General features: G+C 37.5%; 3 protein-coding genes across 4 annotated transcripts; all 3 read left to right on the forward strand.

Annotated features, from left to right (window-relative positions):
• On the forward strand, positions 264-12,067 carry LOC109714171 (kinesin-like protein KIN-7K, chloroplastic). 2 transcript variants are annotated; one of them, XM_020238643.1, is made up of 25 exons: positions 264-893; positions 1,001-1,098; positions 1,422-1,511; positions 1,784-1,836; positions 2,271-2,336; positions 2,872-2,925; positions 3,234-3,293; positions 3,525-3,603; positions 4,040-4,107; positions 4,537-4,593; positions 4,675-4,779; positions 6,159-6,263; positions 6,398-6,505; positions 6,599-6,730; positions 6,839-7,015; positions 7,346-7,522; positions 8,106-8,246; positions 8,832-8,951; positions 9,086-9,136; positions 9,281-9,328; positions 9,546-9,680; positions 10,200-10,916; positions 11,244-11,373; positions 11,465-11,570; positions 11,677-12,067. In XM_020238643.1, the coding sequence occupies exons 1-24, from the start codon at positions 553-555 to the stop codon at positions 11,545-11,547; spliced, it is 3,195 nt and encodes a 1,064-aa protein (XP_020094232.1). In that variant the 5' UTR covers positions 264-552; the 3' UTR covers positions 11,548-11,570; positions 11,677-12,067. The 2 variants fall into 2 exon arrangements, with proteins under 2 accessions (XP_020094232.1, XP_020094231.1); XM_020238642.1 differs by having other exon boundaries at positions 11,465-11,566.
• Positions 13,730-18,557, forward strand: LOC109714173 (SH3 domain-containing protein 2-like). Its single transcript, XM_020238645.1, has 10 exons — positions 13,730-13,950; positions 15,051-15,167; positions 15,306-15,375; positions 15,478-15,629; positions 16,178-16,279; positions 16,684-16,884; positions 17,280-17,342; positions 17,495-17,647; positions 17,757-17,831; positions 18,233-18,557. The coding sequence occupies exons 1-10, from the start codon at positions 13,891-13,893 to the stop codon at positions 18,347-18,349; spliced, it is 1,110 nt and encodes a 369-aa protein (XP_020094234.1). The 5' UTR covers positions 13,730-13,890; the 3' UTR covers positions 18,350-18,557.
• Positions 19,193-21,323, forward strand: LOC109714174 (RNA-binding protein YhbY-like; the record flags this gene model as incomplete). The annotated part of the gene is given in 2 exon segments (XM_020238646.1): positions 19,193-19,386; positions 20,797-21,323. Coding segments are annotated over 2 exon segments (441 nt in total). The 3' UTR covers positions 21,049-21,323.

Here is a 21,569-nt window from a genome sequence, read left to right on the forward strand (position 1 = left end):
AACTATAGAATTTAACAGAAATTTTAACTTAAATAAAAACAAAGGTTAAAACTTATAAAAGGTTATCAATATAAACAAATTAAAGTTTAGGGGCTTTGTTCGCAATAGCCTATAGTCGAGGGGCCTCCAATCTCCAAAATTATAGCCCGGTGCACCGGTTCTCGGCTTAAAGAGTAGACCAGGTGCACTTAATAATTTATCCTCGGCCACTCTCTCCTCCTTCTCCAGTCTCTTCTCTCTCTCTCTCTCTCTCTCTCCCACACATTCTCTCTCTCTCTCTCTAAAACCACATTTTGCTTTTAATTTAAAGTACTAGTTCCTTCTCCTCCCTTCTCTTCCCCCTCCTCCCTCCTTTTTCTATTTTGTTTTCTTTTAATTTTTGCTACCTCCATAAAACAAACCATGTGATCTCTGACTCTTCGATTCCTCACCACTTCACTCCATCGACATTATTCCCCTTGTCCCCTTCCTCCTCACAAAGAGGGGGGGTGGTGGTGGTGGTGGTGGGGGAGCTCCGCGATCACCTCACTAGCGCCAGCTCCAACCCCACCCATGGCGGGGCCTTCGTCCTCGCGGGGCCGGAGCTCCTCCCCCTTCGGCTACCGCAAGCCTCCCCCCAGCTCCTACTCCTCGTCGTCGTCCTCCTCCTCCTTCTACAACGGGAGGCTCATCCCCAGGTCGTCCCCCTCCTCCGTCTCCTCCCACTACTACGGCAATGGCGGTGGAGTGCCGAGATCCACCACCCCGAGCCGCGCCCTCTCCGATCCGCCGCGCGGCCGCTCGACGGCTGTGGCGGCGGCGGCCGTGCTCCCACCCGCCGACGAGCTGGTCATCGAGGACACGTCGAGGAACGGGGATAGCATCTCGGTCACGATCAGGTTTCGGCCGCTGAGGTAAGGGGCTTGGATCTGCGTTGACTTTGTGTGGATCTGTGGTTGTTTCGATCGGCGGGGCGCTGATGAGGATCGCCTAATTTTGTTTCTCGGTAATGTGGGCGCAGTGAGCGGGAGATCAATCGCGGCGATGAGATCGCGTGGTATGCGGATGGAGATAAGCTGGTGCGCAGCGAGTATAATCCATCTACGGCTTACGCATTTGGTACTTGGATCCTATAAAGCTCATGTGTCTATAGAGCTACATCTTTTAGTGCTTTTGCCTCGCATGATTTTAAGTAATTATAATGTCATAGTTGCATTTCTAGTTGATTTGCTGTGTTTTGATAATTATCACTTTTTCGACATTTTGAAGACAATTTATGGTCTAATTTTCTCGTTCCAAGCTTGATAATAGCTTGCTTCTATTGCGGTCAGCATATTTGATAGTAATGCAGATGTGCATTGTTATTACAATCTAACTACTCAAGTATGTGATTTATATTGATTTTACTCCAAATAATTCATGTTATCAATGTCTCCTTTTAGATAGAGTTTTCGGGCCGTCTACGGCTACTCGGGTGGTCTACGATGTAGCTGCGCGCCCCGTTGTTAAAGCTGCAATGGAGGGCATCAATGGTATGCAATTATGCTTAGCACGTATTCGGATTAACCGTTCGTGAACTAGATTATGAGTCCCCAATGGCAAACAACATAGCAACTTTCTGTGGGATAGATTGATAGGCATTTCCTTGTTTATTAGAATGTCTTTAAGGGAGCAAATCTTCAAAGGCTGACTTAGTTGTTAACTTAATATTCAAGATTTTAAGTTCAGTATATTTACAGCTGTTTGACTTATATATTCTTTTGGAAGTAGCGGCCTGATTTATTTTTCTATATTTACCTTGTAGGAACTGTTTTTGCCTATGGTGTCACTAGTAGTGGGAAGACTCACACAATGCATGTAAGTTCTAGTTACCACTCACACTAATTTTCAGCTGGTGAAGTCTAATAATTATCCATGACACCTGTTCAAATTTTGATTGGTGAACTCTAGAATTTTCCTATATTTGTCCATTAGTTGCATAATGTTATTGTTCAATTTTTCTGCCTTCTGAACTGATCTCCAAGTTTGTGTGATGCATGAGGCATCTTCTTGATTTTCTGTATTCTAAAAACTTTGTTTTGCCTTTTCCGAAGCAGCTACTTCTGTAGCCATAAGTGATTGGTAATATATCAAGCTCTCCATTTTCATTCAATTACTTCCTTTTGCCTTTATGTTTCTCAGTAGCTATCTTTGAAATTGAAAATAAATCTCAATTGAATGTAAATATATCTGCTGATTGCATATATCCTGCTTTTGACTTATTTCCTTGTTTGATATTCTTTTTTTTGTAGGGTGATCAAAGATGTCCTGGAATAATTCCGTTGGCCATCAAGGACGTCTTCAGCATAATACAAGATGTATGGACTGAGTATAAATATGTCAAGTGCATGAAATATTTTCATTTTTCAATTGTTTAGTCGAAACAAACTCGGCAAAAACCAAAGAGGTTGATTTACTTTACAATCAAAATATATGGTGAATCAGAATGCATTCTATTAATTCCTTTTCAGAAAAATAAAATATGAAATAAAATATGAAATATAGAAGTTCAGACATAGCCCGAAACCTGAAACCTCACCATCTGTTTAGAAAGGTAATAAGATATTGACGCTACCTGATGGCATGTTATATAAAAGCAGCAGAAATGTGGAATAAATGATTAATACAATGTAGGCTGTATGAATATTAGGTTTTTAATTGACATTGAGTAGTCAGGAAGCTGTAGTTATCTACATTAAATCTGATAAAAGCAATTCGGCTAACAAGGATGACCAAATTGCAACATTGCTGCTATGCTATCTTTTTGCGATCATGTTGTTCAGCATTTGGTCTGATCTATTTCAGAAGTTCATGAGGATGGATCTTACAGTTTATTTTGTACTTTATCTGCAGACTCCAGGACGAGAGTTCTTACTTCGTGTATCATATCTTGAAATTTATAACGAGGTAAGCATTCCAAAATAATTTCACCATATGTAAAATGTTCTCTTTTCAGTGCTGAATCTCCTGCTTACATTCATTATTGTCTGAGAAGTTAAAGCAAATTTTAAGTCTAGCGATAAAAATTCAAACATTTCTATGGCATAGGAAGCTTGGCATTTTGTGTTTATTAAAGCTGGCCAGCTGTTTAGATTATCGCATGTTGGTGTAGAATATGGTATCATCATTCTGTTGTTAAAACATGATAGATATTAAGTTTCATTCTTTTATGTCCTTCCTCATTGCGAAGCTCTAAAAAGTGATTGTTATTCCAGGTGATAAATGACCTTCTTGATCCTACTGGCCAAAATTTGCGGGTTAGAGAAGATGTACAGGTTTGTATCATTGACCTTGAGAATAATATTTTTCTTTATAACCAGGTACAGACTTTGTAAATATAGATTCCCATGTTGCTTGTCAACAACTCTGGATATGTCAATACTTTGGTTTCTATGCAGTTTCTTCTTGACTGCTTTTCGAAGAATCATTATTTTTAGTATGAACATTAAAGAAGTCTGACTAGTCTCTTCATTCCTTCAGTTCCTTCTGACATCAGAATTTTGCAGGGAACATATGTTGAGGGCATAAAGGAGGAGGTTGTCTTATCCCCCGGACATGTACTGTCTTTCATTGCTGCTGGTGAAGGTGATATTATTGTTGGCCTTTACTCCAATTAATCCTTTATTACATGTTTACTTGTTGGTTGTATCATCGTTATTATATAGTGAGATGTTATGGTCCATAATTATAAATCTGCTAAGAAAATTTCATCTAGTATGGATGTTGAAACTTAATAGTTAAACGAAACCAAACCAGACTACCTTAGGTTTGGTTCAATTTCTATATCATTTTGAATTCTCATTTGGTTGAAAATTCCCTGAAAGCTAAACCAAATTGAATGAGTACTATATTACATTAGAAAATTTTGATGACGTTTGTATGGTCTTTAATTTGTGGTTCATATTTTTACAGTTAGTATTCATTAGTTTTCTGTTAACTTTCTACAATCTAGTATCCTAGAAGTTTGTTTGGAGCCCTTCTTTGATACTTCACCATATAAAGTTCATCTTTTATTTTGCAGAGCATCGCCATGTTGGTTCTAACAACTTTAACTTGTTCAGTAGCCGGAGTCACACAATATTCACTTTGGTACGTTGTCAGCAGTCTTCGGCATCGCATAGTAGAACTAGTGAATTTTGAATTATGCATAACTTGCTTTGCCCAAATTTATTGCTCCTGGTTTTCTTACCTTTTGACTTCCATGTACAGCTACAAATTGTTGCTATGTGATGATTAGTTCTTCTAGGGATAGTCAATCACGGTTCATTGTTGTGAAAGAAGAATAGCATAAGAACCACCTTCTTAGCTATGTGAATCATTCAATTGTTTTGTCATAATACCTTAGTTATCTATATTCTTTCATCATGGCAATTTTTTTATTTCCTGGGCGATTGGTTTTTTGTGGATCAAAGAGTTTCGTCACTGTCTTTAGTATTTGTTCAATGTTTTGTGCCATCTTTTGATATATGTCTAGGTCTATCATTTGATTTTATTATCTTTTATTGTGCATCCTCCCAGATGATTGAAAGCAGTGCTCATGGAGATGAGTATGATGGAGTCATGTACTCTCAACTTGTATGCTCTATATCTTTCTCATAAGATTCTTCAACAATCGCTGTAAAGTGTCTTGGCTCACTCTTTATGTTACTTGTCTAGAATCTGATCGATCTAGCAGGATCTGAGAGTTCCAAGACCGAGACAACCGGATTAAGGAGGAAAGAAGGATCTTATATTAACAAAAGTCTGTTAACTCTTGGGACGGTAGGCTCTAGACTTCCCATTTAATCCATATCTTGGTTAATGTCTTTTTGTTTACTTGAATTTATTCTAATTTCAACAGCAAAAGAATTTATAGAATTACACTTTTCCTTTTTTTGTGCTGGTTCAGAAGTTTCTAGTTTTTAGTTGGTCAGATAAGCTATTCAAACATCATACTAACATCTAGTTTATAATTAGTGTGATTGGTTTTTCTTTTTTTCTTTTTTTTTTTTTTGGTTCTGAAACCTAGTGGGGACTCGATGCAAAGAAAAATATAGCAAAAATTCTTAATTAGCAAGTCCATGTTAGATTCATTAGTCAAAAGCGAACTTTCTCCCACATATTTGGCCTGCTTTCCTAGTGGCGTCAGCTTCCAATCTGATTTGAAAGTGTCGCTAGAGCAATATATGGCTGGGCATATGAAACTATGTAGTCCTAATTGATCCTTTCATAGCTGTCCCTGTTTTACAAGATTTCAGCTCCAAGTTGGAGTCTCATGTTGAATGACCGTCAAATAAGCCTGTTAATCTGAGCTGCTCTCTCTCTTTTTTTTCTTTTTTTTTTTTTTTCGGGAGAAAAGATAGCAAGTTACTTGCTTCATTCATAGGTGCTCTAATTCTTTGTTGAGTCCGTATGATCAGGACTCACTACTACAAAACAAAAGAGAGGCCAATCACTTTTCCTACGGAAGAGTCGACAAGTTGTGCCTCATGTTTTTCTAGGGTGTCAATGAGCCGAACACGAGCAAGCTGGGGCTGGCTCGTGTCGGGTCGTTTAATTTTATTCATTATAGTTTTTTCTCTTAGTTGAAATTTTATATATATAAATGATTCTTTTTATAATTGAGCTCGGCTTTATATATTTTTTTTGCTAAAATTCAAATAAAAAATATATATATATCTTATATATATATAATTATTTAGTTATATATATAAATATAAATTAAATAAATTATATAAATATAAAATATATATATTCGAGTTGTTACTTAGCCGAACACGAACGAGCTGACCCCAGCTCGTGTTTGGCTCGTTTATTAAACGAACTGAAAAATTCAGCTTGTTCGGCTCGTTTATTAAACAAGCGATTCGATCTAGAGCTCATTTCGAGCCGAACACGAGCTGGCTCGCGCGAGCTGGATTACTACCCCTAGTGTTTTCATAAATTTATAACTTCTCTTTCCTTTTTTTCAAGTAGATAGAAAATTGCATCTGTAAGTATCTGTTTTTTAATAAGTNACTTCTCTTTCCTCTTTTTCAAGTAGATAGAAAATTGCATCTGTAAGTATCTGTTTTTTAATAAGTTTATAACTCCTAATGTACAATACTACATCTGTTTAGATAACTTTATAAAGTATTTAAATATATTTTATGAACTTGAAGGTTATTGGAAAGCTCAGTGAAGGGAAAGCATCTCATATACCTTACCGTGATTCTAAGTTGACTCGCCTTCTGCAGTCATCACTAAGCGGCCATGGGCATGTATCAGTAAGTATCTGATGTGTTTTATCACATTTCCTGTTTCCTCTGTAATCCTTATTTATTGCATGTGGAATTTTTGCTCTTCTGGTTTTACGTCCATTTTTCAGTTAGATAAGATACATACTAACAAATTCATACAGCTTATTTGCACAGTTACTCCTGCATCAAGTAGCATGGAAGAGACGCATAACACCTTGAAGTTTGCTAGCAGGGCAAAGCGGGTTGAGATATATGCTTCACGTAACCGGGTATATATTGGATACCTGATCCTGAAATTTTACGTAGCACCTGTTAAAAATGCATAATTATCAGCTATTTAAAAAATTGATCTTCTATTCCAGATAATTGATGAGAAGTCACTGATTAAAAAGTATCAAAAGGAAATATCATCCTTAAGAGAAGAACTTAACCAGTTAAAGAGAGGAATGCTTGGTGGGATTAATCAAGAAGAAATCATCAACTTGAGACAACAGGTTCTCTTTCATATCCTTCCCTGCATAAGTTAGAAGGGAGAATATATTCCCGTCAAATTTGTTGTTAGCAGTAAGAAATGGTAATATATCCTCTTTTCTGACGAGCAGCTTGAGGAGGGCCAGGTAAAGATGCAATCTCGTCTGGAGGAGGAAGAGGAAGCGAAAGCTGCTTTGATGAGTAGAATACAACGCCTCACAAAGCTTATACTAGTCTCTACGAAGAACACAATCCCTGGCTTGACAGATGCTCCCAACCACCAGCGCCGCCATTCTATTGAGGAAGAAGTAAGTGTCAAGCAGTTTGAACAAAAGACATGCTCATCTATGTCCACCTACTTCTAGATGTGCTAGTGTACTGCTCATAGTACTTGCAACTAGTATGTTGGGGTAAAAGTAGTTATAATGATGAGAACAAGTAATTAAGCAGGCACCTTACCATTCTTCAATATATATTATGACAAAATGGAAATGACAGTATAAAAGGCACTCTATGAACTTGAGATGCAAGAGGAAGCATAGTAAGATGAAATGTCGAAATCTTTCATGTTTGTCACACAACATATGCAGCCCAGTATGAACGTGAAAAATGCCTAAACTTATTTACTTTTTTTTCAGAGTTTGCATGAGAGTGCTCCTCCGCTGCTTATTGAAGATGAGTGTTCGCTGAAAGACTCTTTATCTTCAGCTTTATCAGATCCATCAAACCAATTGTTTGACGTTAGACATTTTACGTCAAGTAAGCTGGATGAACAACAGTCCTCCATCAGCAGTTCCCTTACACAATCATTACAGGTGGAAACTATTACCAGAACTGTCAATCAATACATGGTTTCAAACTATGCTTCCTGCATTTACTTATGTTTTAAATTGTCAAATTCATCTCTTATGTTTTAATATACTTTCAGTGCCCAACATACATACTAGAATTTCACATTTTTATGAATTTTTTGTTGTTACTAGCTTGCGTTGTTCAAAGTTGTGGTATATTATCTGTGCCCTTGTTTATGTTTCCAAGACCCAACCTATAGATTTGGCTGAAAAGTAAGGCTTACCACCGGTGGCCTCTTGAATTTTGTACCCTTAGTGCTTGTTTCCATGTTCTTCCTGCAGTGACCTTTTCGACTCGGTTTCATATTGTATCTGGTTGGATACATCTTTTCTGTATGATCTTGTAGTCTTTTATGCTGCTAAACCATTTGTTTGCTGAAGCACCAAAGAGTAGGCACAGCTGTGCTTGAACACCAATTTCTTCTTGCTGCCTATGCATTTATCTCTCAAGTGCTAATCGCAGCTATAGTTTCAAAACACTGCTAAATACTGATTTTCATTTAGCATTTTTATGATTTCTTAAATCTTTTTTGCTTTCAACTTTCAGGGTCGGATAACAGCATCTGATCAAATGGATCTTCTTGTTGAGCAAGTTAAGATGCTTGCTGGTGATATTGCGTTCAATACCAGTACCCTAAAACGACTGGTGGAGCAGTCTGTCAATGATCCTGATGGCTCAAAGATTCAAGTATGTTTTATATTTTTATTGTCTTAATTTGGACCTACTGTTAAGCCTAAGCTTTGAATTTAGATATATTCTGCTATGGTACTGTTGTTTGAATCTGACTGGAAGCAACTTCATGCCTGTGTTAAGCTAACAAATATGGATTGGAATGCCAGTCTAATTTTAAGTGTCTATGATGATGCCTTAGTCTAGTATCCCAATGACGCAAGCCAACAGCCGGACTTGAATGAATATGGTCAAGTTTGAGCCACCAATTGAAAGGAATTGATGTCTTTTAGTGTAGAGAATGGGCCAACTCTTAGTTTGCAGACTTTCTGGATAGTTTTTTGTTAGGTTTTCATGACATTCTTCTGTAAAAAATTATGTTCAGCTTCTACATTGGATATTTTTTTCTCCCTTGCCTGTTAATACTTTTTGAGACATACTATGTTGAGTTATGTTTGTCTACTTGCTTTTTAATTTTTCTACATTTTCTCTACATAGTTCCAATGGTTCCTTTCCTTATATTATCAAACACTAGATATGGAAAGGTGTCAGAATTCATTGATACATTAATTAACCCACATGACTAATTGTCACTCACCACAGATTCAGAACTTGGAGCTTGAAATCCAGGAGAAGCGGAGGCAATTGAGGGTCCTAGAGCAAAGGATTATGGAGAGTGGGGAAGCCTCGTTGGCTAATGCTTCTTTGGTTGATATGCAGCAGGTATGGCTCTCCCAACAATGCCACAAACGGAAGCACACATACACAATATCCTAGCCCATGTTTTCAATCAAGAACATTTTGATATTGCAATACTGATACATTTACCTGAAACATAAGCACCTTTTTTTGGACAGACTGTCATGAGGTTAATGACCCAATGCAATGAGAAGGGATTTGAGCTTGAGGTTATTTTTGACCCTAGAAACTTTTTTAATTGATGTCAAGGAATTAGAATTTTTTTTTATTTTTTATTTTTTACTCGAAGCTCTCATTATCATAAGGGATGCACTGTTCTTTGAATAATTGGATTCGTTCACTTATTGATGCAGTTAAAATCAGCTGATAATCGCATTCTACAGGAACAGCTACAACAGAAGGTACATATATATTTCTTTTCCTGTTTTGTGGTTTAAATGTGCTTACTCAGGCTTTGTAGGAGGAGAAAAATGCTGTCATTTTTCCCTGGTAAATTATTAGCATCCCTACATATTCCAATCAGCTGGTGGCAACAAGAAATATATGTTCTATTAATATTTTCCATATTTTCTTGACTTTCTGTTCTCTTAATTTTCTTTGCCTTCTCTTTTCTTGCAGTGTTTGGAAAATGAGGAATTGCAAGAGAAAATCCTACTTCTTGAACAACAACTAAATTCAAAAAAAGATGGCACATCACTTGAGCAATTTGTGTCTAATGAGATTAGCGAGTTAAAGTTCAAACTTCAATCTCAGGTCGCTTGTTTAGCCCTTGTGCCTTCATGTTTTTGACTTCTCATGATTTTAGTGTGACGTGATCTTCATGTGCATATACTGTTTAGAAATTAGTTTGACAAAATGTACGGCCTATAATAGGGGCTATCTGGCCTATCTATATCCATGGCACCTTGTGCTACATAAAACTATAGATTATTCCTACAAGCCCATGATATTTAGTTCGTTTTGTTTTGGCATGGTGCTAATTTTCAAACTGACTAGAATTATGAATCATAATCATTTTGTTTTATCTTAGAATTTTTTCAAGGTACATAGTCATTTTCATAGTAGTACATTTTTATCATCATTTTTGTAGTAGTACATTTTAATCATCATTTTTATAGTAGCACATTTTTATCATCATATTCCTGTCAAGTACTTAAATAAGAGTAACTTTCTAGTGGCGTAAGGAACTGATATTTTTCTATTTCTTCTGTTTTTTCACCTTTTCTTGCTTTTCTCTTAAACAAGTTCTCTTGTGTCGATATACCTTTGCAGGAGGCTGAAAGCGAGAAGCTAAATAACAAACAACTTAAGCTGGTTGAGGATAATCGCGAGTTACTTAGCCAGAATCAGAAGTTAGCTGAAGAATCTTCTTATGCAAAAGAACTTGCGTCTGCTGCCGCTGTTGAACTTAAAAATTTGGCCGAGGAAGTTACCAAGCTCTCACTGGAAAATGCAAGACTAGAAAAGGAATTAGTGGTCGCGCAGGACATGACACATTCTCGGGCTGGTAATAATAAACTAGGGAGAAAAAGTCGACCAGCTAGTAGGGGTAGAGAAGCTGGTAGCTCAATTCATGATGATACGGAGAGCTTTAGTCTTGATTTAGAGGATATGAAGATGGAGCTTCAGGCTAGGAAACAGAGAGAAGCAGTTTTAGAAGCCACTTTAGCTGAAAAAGAGCTTCTAGAAGAGGAATACAAGAGGAAATTTGATGAGGCAAAGAAAAGAGAACTTGCCCTAGAGAATGATTTAGCAGGCATGTGGGTTCTTGTTGCTAAATTGAAAAGAGGGGCTTTTGGTATATCGGAGTTGAAAGTCAATGAGCAATCTTGTAATGGAGCTGATGTTACACATGATGAAAAGGAAAATAGAGATGAAAATGGTGAGCTTGTTCTTGAGGAGAAGCATGTTTCAGATAATTTCATGAAGCCAGCAAATGCACAAGAACATAAAAGTCCTGAATTAGAACCTCTCCTAGTTCGTCTGAAGGTAAATTTCAGTTTTTTATCGATCCAGTGTTTGGTGTGACCTCATGAAGGAACAAATATAGAATAAAAACACGACTTGCTAATAGTTCAAATGCCCTTTACACATATTTTTACTCCCGAACTTGGGATGAGTTTTACATTATTGCCATGCGTTGATTCTATGCAATGACCATCATGAGTGAACTATGTGGTTTCATGTATATCAAATCAGTGGGAGTCCTGAAGTTTGTGTTGTATGAAAGATAGGATCATCACTCATGCATATAGACATGCAAATAAATGCTGTATACGAGTTCAGAGGAGGATCTAATAAATTCTTCTTATTCAGGCTAAAATCCAAGAGATGAAGGAAAAAGAACTAGACTCTCTATGTGAGAAAGATACGAATTCCCCTGTCTGTAAAGTTTGTTTCGAGTCACCGACTGCTGCGGTATTACTTCCTTGTCGCCATTTTTGCTGTAAGTTATTTCTTGTTCCTTAATATATCTTGACTGTGGAAGGTTTATTCTTTCAAGAATAATAAGATAACATAATTTTGTTTCACCTCAGTGTGCAAGCCGTGTTCACTTGCCTGCTCAGAATGCCCACTTTGCCGCACAAGGATTGATGATCGGATCATTACTTTTACATAATACGTTACAAGCCTTTATTGTGGGTGCCATCCTCTTGCTCTGAAGTTTTTTTATTTTCTAATGTAGAAATATATGTACGCGCTCATCTCTACATGCTTATATGCTTTCTGATGCATCAATTCATCCCAGGTAACTCTGATCATGCCGTCGATCTACTATAATCAAATATTTATCTGATTCATTTAGTCCGCAAGAAGGTATCTTTTTCATTTCCTTCTACCTTGTGCTGTTAGTTATTCGCCATTTTCAAAAAGCAAGCAATGGTACCTTTTCGGTTTCTTTCGTTCAAATGTTGCTAGGTGAATACTTGAGCAAATATGTATAGGTATGCTGCTCTATAGGTGTAAAAACATTGTTCACAAGATAACATAGAAAAAGCAGTGTCGAGGGGAAATGCTGGTTCCCCTGTTATTTTTAACCTGTGAATATTGTTATTAGTATTTCCTTGTTTTATGCATCCATTATTTGTACGCAACAAATGAATTATGATAATTGGCTCTCTTTTGGGGCAACTTTACTAGTGCTCTTATTATTATTATTATTATTATTATTATTTTTAAGCTGCTTGTTCCCTAGGGGTTGCCTACAGTTCCTTTGCTCGCGAGCGCCCCAAATATTTATTTTTACCAACTGTTGAAAGAGATTCCAGGTTTTCCTTAGTCTTTCTTGTCAGACTAATTCATGGATGCACGAGTTGCATTCTAGTGGCGATCTGACCATCCAACCTGTCCTAAAATGGCCTGAAATCAAACTGATGAGGACGGCTTATCAGCCGATTCAATCATAAGTGTAAGACTCCGTAGATGAGGAGAATTCATTCAGTCTAGAACTGATTCTAACATGGACTTTTTTCTTTTCCTCCAAACAATTCTAGAAAATATTGTAATGTGTTCACCCTACGGTTAAATAACCGTCCTTTTACTATATAGGAATCATGGTGATTTTTTTTTTTTTTGAAGACCGCGAATTGTTTTCTGTTTTCATAAATGCGATAAATAATTTATCGTTTTCTAATCTTCTAAAAAAAAGATAAATGATTTATTGTTTTCGTAAAAAATTAGAAAATGATGAATTATTAGAGAAAATTTCATCGTGGTTCCTATATGGCAAAAATAGGATTAGTTTGTCAATTATTTTCTTATAGAGTTATTTATCAAATTTAAAAATTTTTATAGGGGTATTTTGAAAAAAAAAGGCCTTCTAACATCGTGTCATCTAGCTAGCAATTAATTCCAAAATAGTTTTATTCGATAATTGTAGTTTACTTAAATTCATCTTTGTACCCTTGTAATTTGGATATGGATGGAGTTTCAACTACGCGTGCTATTGCCAAGCATTTTTTTTTTTTTTTCACACTTACCTCCCTTCAAAGATTCTTTTTTCACTTTCCTTGGGTTTACCCCAACGGTAAAAGAAAACATCGAAAAAAGAAATTAAAGAGAAAAAAGATAGTAAATTACTGGTTTTATTCATTATTTAGAAATAAATTTGATTAGCAAATAGCAATACGAGACAATTAAATTTCAAATTTTAGAATTTGTTCTTAATTATTTAGCTTTTAATCAATTGCATTAAGGTTTCATTTACGATTGCTGAGAGATTATATTACGTGCGATGAAAAAATACGTTAGAAAAATATCATATTTGTTTCTGTACGTAGGAGTCAGTTATGATATATTTTCTACGATTTCACTAAAGAACGTAACATTTTTACATTAATTATATTTTATCTGATAGTATCATATGGATCTTAATACCGAACTAAGTTTTAAAGTGTGGTCCGATGTATTTTGAACGGCCTGCGTTCGTTGTAGTGATCGAGATTCGTATTTGGACGTGCTTCACCCATCGCCACCCTTCATCGCCTATTAGACTTTCGCTTATACCACTAATTTCATATTCTCTCTCTAGATGTATACTTTCACAAATCCCTGCATACGTGTATATCAATAATAAATTTTTATCGTCTAAAAGTCAACATTTTTACTATATATATATATATATATATTCTTCTGCGATGTTTTTTAATTTTATTTGTGTTGCTTAATTTATATTTTTAATAAATAAAATAGGTACATGCTGTTTTTTTCTAAAAAAAAAAAAAAAATTTCCAGTCTCTTTCAAACTGGCAGAAACATTTCATCAAACACCTCACGGCCTTCACGTCTTCATCCCCATAAAAAAAAAAAAAGAAAAAAAAAAAGAGAACCCCGAAAACACACCTTCAGATCTCACCCCGTCTCTCTCTCTCGGCGTGCCTCTCGCCGGAAAACTCCTCGTTACTCGCGCCCTCGGCCGCTGTTCGGCGGCGCCACCTCCCTCTCGATCCCTTCCGGCGAGGAAATGGAGACCATATGGAAGCAGGCCTCGAAGCTACGGGACCAAGTCGCGCGGCAACAGCAGGTGCCCTCCTCGCCCTCCTCTTTACCTTCTTTACCTTCTTTTGATCGATTTCTTAGGTTTTGATCATCCCGACAATCGGGTTCCCCTTCGTTTCCTGTTTAGATCGACCCCCTTTTTGTCGTCTCTGGTGCCGATTCGGTCTCTTTGATCCAATTCGATCCTATCTAGGGCAGGGGTAGATTCTCGAAGCCTCATTTGGTTCTCCGAGATTGCATTAAAGTAGATTTTAGATTCGGTGATGTTCCATTCCGAGAAATTTCATTAATGCGGAAGGAGAAAATAAGATATGAGACTTAGCCGCTTTCGATGGTTCTTCATGATAGGAATTAGCAGCGAAAACCCTTGGGTAGTTCCTCTAAATAGAACACATCTTGTGACCAATGGCTTGGATCCAAAAAAGATGTCATTTTGAAGCCTTGAAATAAATAAAAGATGGCAATGAGAGGCACCATTAATTTCAATTTGGTTAAAGTATTTTTGGTAATAGGCGCATTTCTTTGGCATGCATCTTGAGGATTATTTGTTGATTGTATGTCAACTGGATTGTGCTTATATATATGACCTATATGCTAGTGTTTTTCTTTCTTTTTTTTTTCTCTGGTATTTTGTTTCTTAGTTTCGGAACAATAAGAAATTGTTATATGCGAATGCCCGTAAGAAATTGTTTATCCATGCACCTACCTCTCTAAAAGTGTTACAAAAAGATACGCCCTTCCAAGATTCTACAATTTGCATATTAACTTTCGAAAACTTCATGATTTGCACGTCACGCTTCCAAAAGCCGAAAATTTGCATCTAACGTGAGAGTAACTTTTAGACAACCTACTCTGGTTTTCTTGTAGTTTGCTGCACTCCCTACGATCTTTTGCTCATCCAGTCATCTTCTTTCAAAGCTGCTCTTGAAGTTTAGAACCATAACCTTCCAATTCAAGAGGTGTGAAGCACTAGAAGTTCATTACTGTGGAATTAGTTGTTTCCTCTTTTCCTGGAGAGAAGTAGACTGATTATATGCGCAATCATCTTCAGGGGTCTTAGCAATGTCATCAAGACATTAATAAACATGACACATGACATCAATTTTTGATCCGCTACCATTGTAGGCTGTTCTCAAGCAATTTGGAGGCAGTGGAGGCTCTGATGGTGTGCTTACAGATGAAGCAGAAATTAAGCAACACCGAAAATTAGAAAGGCTTTACATTTCCACTCGTGCTGCCAAGGTCAGTAAAGCTTTCTTTCTTTCAGCGCCTTTATGTTTTTTTCTTTTTTCCCTGTGCGGGTTAGTTATCGATATATATATACACACACAGTTCATGCAGCGGAAGGATATACAGTTAAGCTTTTCTTCTTTCTTTCAGCATTTTCAAAGAGACATAGTTCGTGGAGTGGAAGGATATACAGTTACCGGATCCAAACAGGTTGAAATAGGTATGCTTGTATATTCGTCAGACAGCATGTACCTGTTGTTGTTCTTATGAAAATCATGTGCAACTTGTTCTGTCTTATTGTTTATGCCTGTATCTCTTATAGGTAATAAATTATCTGAGGACGGTCGGAAATATGGTGCTGAAAACACCTGCACCAGCAGCGACACATTATCAAAAGCTGCTTTTTATTTTGCAAGAGCTCGTTGTCGAATTGAAAAGGAACGCGGAAATCTACTGAAAGCCCTTAATACTCAGGTCTCATTAGCTGCCATTTTCTTTTTGCTGATATCTGCTTTCTCACTGTCACACTGCTAATAATATCCTTTTTTAGCATCAGTCCATGAATAGAAAGAATTCTTGGCATTATGAATATGTTATCTGTATCTTTAGGTGTGCTGGTCCAAATAGTTGTGCTTACATAATAATTTGAGGATGAATGTTTTAAGATCAGTTTAATAATGTAAATATATCATTTTTTTTGGGCGCACAATGGAAGCTGTGCTATTCCTGCTTCTATGATGTGCAAATATGCAGAAACTGTTGTCATGAAATCATCATCCATCGTCCATCGTTGTTGATCTAGAATGCCACTTTTCTCTTTGCTCGTTGTATTAGCCAAAAACAGTTGCCCTGCTAATGGAGAATTTATTATTTGATTTATTTTGATGATTTACTGTGATTATGATTACTTTTCCTGATTGACTTATTATTTCCGTTAAGCAGATCACATATGTAGACCTATTTCCTGTAAATTTTGCTCTAATACTTATGACTTACATGGACTAGTTATTTTTGAATGTCAGGTTGCAGAACCATTAAGAGCTATGGTAGTGGGGGCTCCTTTGGAGGACGCTCGACACCTTGCACAGAGATATGACCGAGTGCGGCAAGACGCTGAATCTCAGGTTTCTTATATGAAATATTGGTCAACTTTCTCCGCAAGACACCCTAATCTGATAGTTGTTCCTTCATAAAACATTGACTTCATTTAAAGGGCCTTTATGCAGTATGTTCTGATTGCAAAATTACTTTTCTCTTATTAGAAATGAGTACCCTTTGTCAATACTTCTACACTAATTTAGCTTGGGTACCTCTTGCCTGTACTTGGTGCATTTGTTCATTCAAACTTCCCCTGCCATTGAGGATATAATAAAGCATTGAACTTCGAAGACCTGCCAATGAATTGATTGTATAAATTATAGCAAGGTGAAAAAATGAAATAGCTGCAAAATATGCTTTATTTGAGCAGCAGTTATTATTATAATCTGCATATCGAATAATTTATATTGCGAACATGAATTCTTTTCAGGCTATGGAGGTGTCAAGGCGCCAAGTGAAAGTAAGAGAAGCGCCTGGAAATGGTGATCTTATTGTGAAGTTAGAAGCTGCTGAGTACAAGTTGGAAGAATTGAAGTCTACCATGACGGTTGTTGGTAAGGAAGCTGTTGCGGCGATGACAGCTGTAGAAGCCCAACAGCAAAGGCTGACTTTACAGCGTCTCATTGCGATGGTACTCATTTATTCTTTCCTTTGATATTAGCTAGCGTGTGATAGTCAACGAAGATATTTAACGAAAATATTCCTGCAAAATCATCTGTTTACATCTTTACCCATCTGAAATCTTAATAGTCAAATATGCCATTAAAGAACTTGATTTTTCATCCATCCTAGACTCGCAAACACTAGCCATTTTTAAAAACTTGTTCTAATGCAGAGCAACTTTTTTTCATGAATTGGATGACTTCCCAAATTAAGATATGTGTTTTTCTGTAAGGAATCTACGAATTCAGATTCTACAAGAGCATACATCAATATATATGATTTTGCAGGGTTTTATATGTAATAGCTACTATTTATAATTAATGGCTTATGCATGGGTTTTTGGCAACTGTTTCCCACTTGAAGGTTGAATCTGAGCGAACTTACCACCAGAGGATCCTGCAAATCCTCGATCAACTTGAAAGAGAGGTAATGCAACTACTTCTCAGTCACAGAAAATCTCAGTCACAGAAAAAGTTTTTTCTCAATTCAAGTACTCAATAATTATCTTGATAGTCCTCTTTTGTGGAATATGATGGTATTCCTGTTTATCTGAATGACTGTTCTATTTCAACTGGCAGATGGCGCCAGAGCATCAAAGAGTTGAAGGATCCCCTCATCCAGTCATGGAGAACTCTACAGCGTCACCTCCCTCATATGAAGAGGCCAATGGCATGTCTACGTACCAAACAGTTAATGATTCAACTGAAAATGCGGTGTACTTCCTAGCTGAGGTGAATAAATCAACTCCAAAGCCAAAGTTAGTTAGAAGTTTTGAATTACTGGCACACTAAAAGTACGAGTTTGGATCACCTGTTCGTGCTTATCATTTCTACTATGCAGGCTATACAATCATTTCAAGCTGAAAGTTTCGTGGAGCTTAACTTGTCCATTGGTGACTATGTTGTTGTACGGAAGGTATTACTCTCTCCGCATGGTTGCTTAAGTATCTTTTTAGCTGCAAAACAGGAACCACTTCCTTGTAACCATTGCCTTTCGTCATGTCTAGATGATTAGCTTGAAATGTACTATAAGTAATTAAATTCGACTGCATCTCAAGCTGACCTTATCAGACAGAGAGCTGTGAAGTTGCTGATTACATGTTAACTAGTTTTTATGGAAAGTAGAAGTACTCCCGTTATGATGTTTAAGATGTCCAACATGCCATTCTACTTGTGGCTCCTCCTACCAATTTTAACATGTAATCAAAATTGAAAATCAAGCTTTTCGTCAGTGTTAGTAGAATCCGATTGGGTGAAAAACTATAAGCACGTAGACTAAAAACCGCTGACTTGATCTGCGTGCTTGATCATTTGCAGGTTTCGAATAATGGTTGGGCGGAAGGTGAATCCAGAGGGAAAGCAGGTTGGTTCCCTTATGGATACATTGAAAAGCGAGAGCGCGTGCTTGCTAGTAAAGTTGCTCCTGTTTTCTAGAATGATATCTACTAGCTTGTGCGATGCAAATTATTGTCTTTGTAGTCAGCTGGTTGTATTCAGAGGTTCATTCCAGAGAACATACAAATTATATTTTGTGATCAATTCTTTTGTCTATATATACTGTTCTATTGTGAAGTGGCGCTGTCTCTGTTTTCTGCAATCACTCCTTAACTGGCTAATGGAACGAATTTACTTATGTTCTTTATTTCTTCACTCCACAGTAATCTAAACTTTGGTGTATGTAATCCAAAATAAGGATTGCCGTGTCAGCGGGCACGGTCTAGCATGGCTGGGCCATTAAACTTTTGTGGTTTTTCTAATTTTTTTAGAGTTCACTTTCATGATTTTCCATTTGCTCGGTTGAGCTTATTAGCCTATTGGAAAAAAACAAAACAGCTTGAGTTTTATGCGGAAAATCTTTGTAAATGAAAGTGCTTCAAAGAAGCACTAGTAGCAGAAGCAGCAGAAGTTTCATGCGCATGATGATGATTTTGATTTTTCAAGTACCCCACCGTTTTTAATACAAAAGCCCAATCGCTTATCCAAGCACTGTATTTTCCGCTTCCCCGTAAAGGCACTCTCACTCGCTCTCATTTTTCTCGCGGGCATTTCGTCGAACACCATGGCCGCATCACCTGCCGCGGCCGCTCTCCTCCGTCTCCCTCTCCCCCGCCCCTCCTCCCTTCTCCTCCCCACTCTCTCCCTCCTCTCTCCCCTTCGCCCCCCTCTACATCCTCCGCTCTCGCTCTCCCTCTCCTTCCCCCCCTCCCTTCGCCTCTTCTCCTCCTCTACCCTCACACAATCCCACCCCACTCCCCCTCCCCCTCCCCCTCCCCAATNTGGCGATGGAACCCGCCCAATCGCTCCCGCGCTTGCCGTGCCCTAATCTGAGCGTGAAGGAGAAGAAGGAGTTGGCGTCGTACGCGCACAGTCTCGGGAAGAAGCTCAAGTCGCAGCAGGTTGGGAAATCGGGCGTTACCCCTTCCGTCGCCGCGTCCTTCGTCGAGACCCTCGAGGCCAATGAGCTCCTCAAGGTTGATTCTTTTGCTTTTTTTTCCTTTTGTTTTCTTACGGGTTTATGTCGCTTTATGCGAATTTAAGGGTAATTTCATGCTTGCATCGTTCTATTTACTCTATTTACGCCATTTCGGTAGTGGATGCATTGAAAAATATGTGTTTTGGTGAACGTTATCAATAGGATTATGAAGATGCTGTTGATAGACCAATCACCTACATGCATGCTTGGGCGTACGTTTGGAGAATTTGAGCTGTGTTTACATTGTCTTGGCATTATGAAATCCCTAAATTTTTAAAATTTGGTGGGCCTGAGTTGCTTGTAAGACTCCATGAAACGGTGAAATTGCATTTTGGGGTTTGTTGGTACATTCATATATATATATATATATATATATATATATATATATATATATATATGTATCTCAATGAGCATGTGGCATTTGGTTTTCAACAGGAACTATAGTACGTCGTACTTACTGTAGATTTATCCTTAGTAGTTTATGTTCTTATTCCCTGATGTTCAGTCACTGTTCTCGGGCTTAGATTGTGTATCGGCTCTGAGGAGGATAATATTTTGGTGCTTAACAGAAGAGCTTCAATTTTATGGCGCTAGTGTGAAAAATGTTGTGTCCATTGTCCTGTGAGAGCTAAGTTTAACATATCTTGTGTTGCCAATTTTGTATGCCTATATAGTGCGAGGGAAAAAGTTATGTCGTGTCTAGCTGGAAGTGAAGGGACTTAAATGATCTGTAAAGATGAGCATTTTTAGGTTCCTTTTGTTGCTAGATCCAAAGATGATGTTTGGTACTTTTTGCAACATTTATCGTTTTGAATTTGGTTGCTATCGGCTCAGGTTGGACTTAATAAGGTAATACGTTTAGGTTTTGGATCAATCTGAGGCTAAAATCAGGTGAAGTCTAATAAAAGCAGTTTGGCTATGATCTAACATGAAGAAGCTACTGTTTGGGGAAATCAAGTATAATGCGGACAGTCATCACATCAGGCTGAAAATCAAGTGAAATGTAATATCTAACTTCCAACTAGAGATTGCTGATGGTGGATTTTACAATAACCAAGAACTTTATCCTAGCTTACGCCAAATTTCAAACTTATTGATGACTAGAGAAATTCCTTTTGTCGTCTTCTCTATGCAGTCTTAGAACTATTCTCAGTTTAATGCCCTGCCAGACATACTTGAGAGATAGTTAATACACTTGCATAACACAGTATTGATCCCTGATGTGTATTTTGATTATGAACTTGCATGACTCAGTTTAATAGTGCAGGTGTAGGTCCGCATCTTGTATGACTGAAATAAAGTTCCAGGACTACAATTCTTTGTTTACGAACTTCCTCGTTAGGCTTTAAGCCATTCTTACTGGCTGTTGAATGTCAGTATTTTAAGATTTCTTGCATGCTCTAAGCAGCTTAAAGTGCACGGAAGCTGCCCGGGAGAGTTGAGTGATGTGATAAAACAACTCGAGGAGTCCACTGGATCAGTTGCCGTCAGTCAGATTGGCCGCTCGGTGATTCTTTATCGGCCTAGCCTTAGCAAGATGAAAAAGAAAGAGGCTCAGAGTGCCAGAAGTGGCGGCAATGCGAGATCTTCATCAAAATCCACTACCCCATTCAAAGTACAAAAGAGGAGACAAGTATCTACTGCCCATCAACGCCGTTAGCATAGCAGCTCATCACAAATTTTAGCCACTTAGAATCATGGTATTGTTGCCCATCTACATTGCTAACTTTTCGCCCTTTATTAGTGGAATGTTAGTTTGTAAATCATCTTACGAGCCAAAAGAGCAAGCAGAAGAATCACCTCTGTTGGATGAAGAAGTTGGGTCCTCATTGTAACAAGTAAAAATGGCAACTATTGATCGTCTCGTAATTGTAAGTTAAATTGCTTGTTAAGTAGTTTTGATTGTTATTACAAGTTGATTGTGTTCCTTTTTTTTGTTTGGTTTGTTGACGCGGTCTACAATCTTAAGCTTTATCTTATTGTATTTATAGCCCTTCAGCCTTTTCCTGTCTTATTTTCAATCAGTTTTCGACAGATGAATGCAAAATTTGTGAGAATTGATGGCTATTCCATTAGATTTAAGAGCTTCTTCTGCCTTTTAGTTTACCGAATTGTCGGTTGGTTTTGTTAACAGTTAATAAGAGATTGTCAACTAGCTGTTAAATGCAATGTAATCCCCAG

This window comes from Ananas comosus, linkage group 8 (genome assembly GCF_001540865.1).
Source record: "Ananas comosus cultivar F153 linkage group 8, ASM154086v1, whole genome shotgun sequence".
NCBI lineage: Eukaryota > Viridiplantae > Streptophyta > Magnoliopsida > Poales > Bromeliaceae > Ananas > Ananas comosus.

Coding starts and splice junctions, on each gene's coding strand:
- LOC109714171 (XM_020238643.1), top strand. CDS start 553: ATGGCGGGGCCTTCGTCCTCGCGGGGCCGGAGCTCCTCCCCCTTCGGC. Junction 2,926..3,233: donor ATCTTGAAATTTATAACGAG/GTAAGCATTCCA, acceptor TTGTTATTCCAG/GTGATAAATGACCTTCTTGA. Junction 9,329..9,545: donor AGGAACAGCTACAACAGAAG/GTACATATATAT, acceptor CTTTTCTTGCAG/TGTTTGGAAAATGAGGAATT.
- LOC109714173 (XM_020238645.1), top strand. CDS start 13,891: ATGGAGACCATATGGAAGCAGGCCTCGAAGCTACGGGACCAAGTCGCG. Junction 15,376..15,477: donor ATCCAAACAGGTTGAAATAG/GTATGCTTGTAT, acceptor TATCTCTTATAG/GTAATAAATTATCTGAGGAC. Junction 17,343..17,494: donor TCGATCAACTTGAAAGAGAG/GTAATGCAACTA, acceptor TTCAACTGGCAG/ATGGCGCCAGAGCATCAAAG.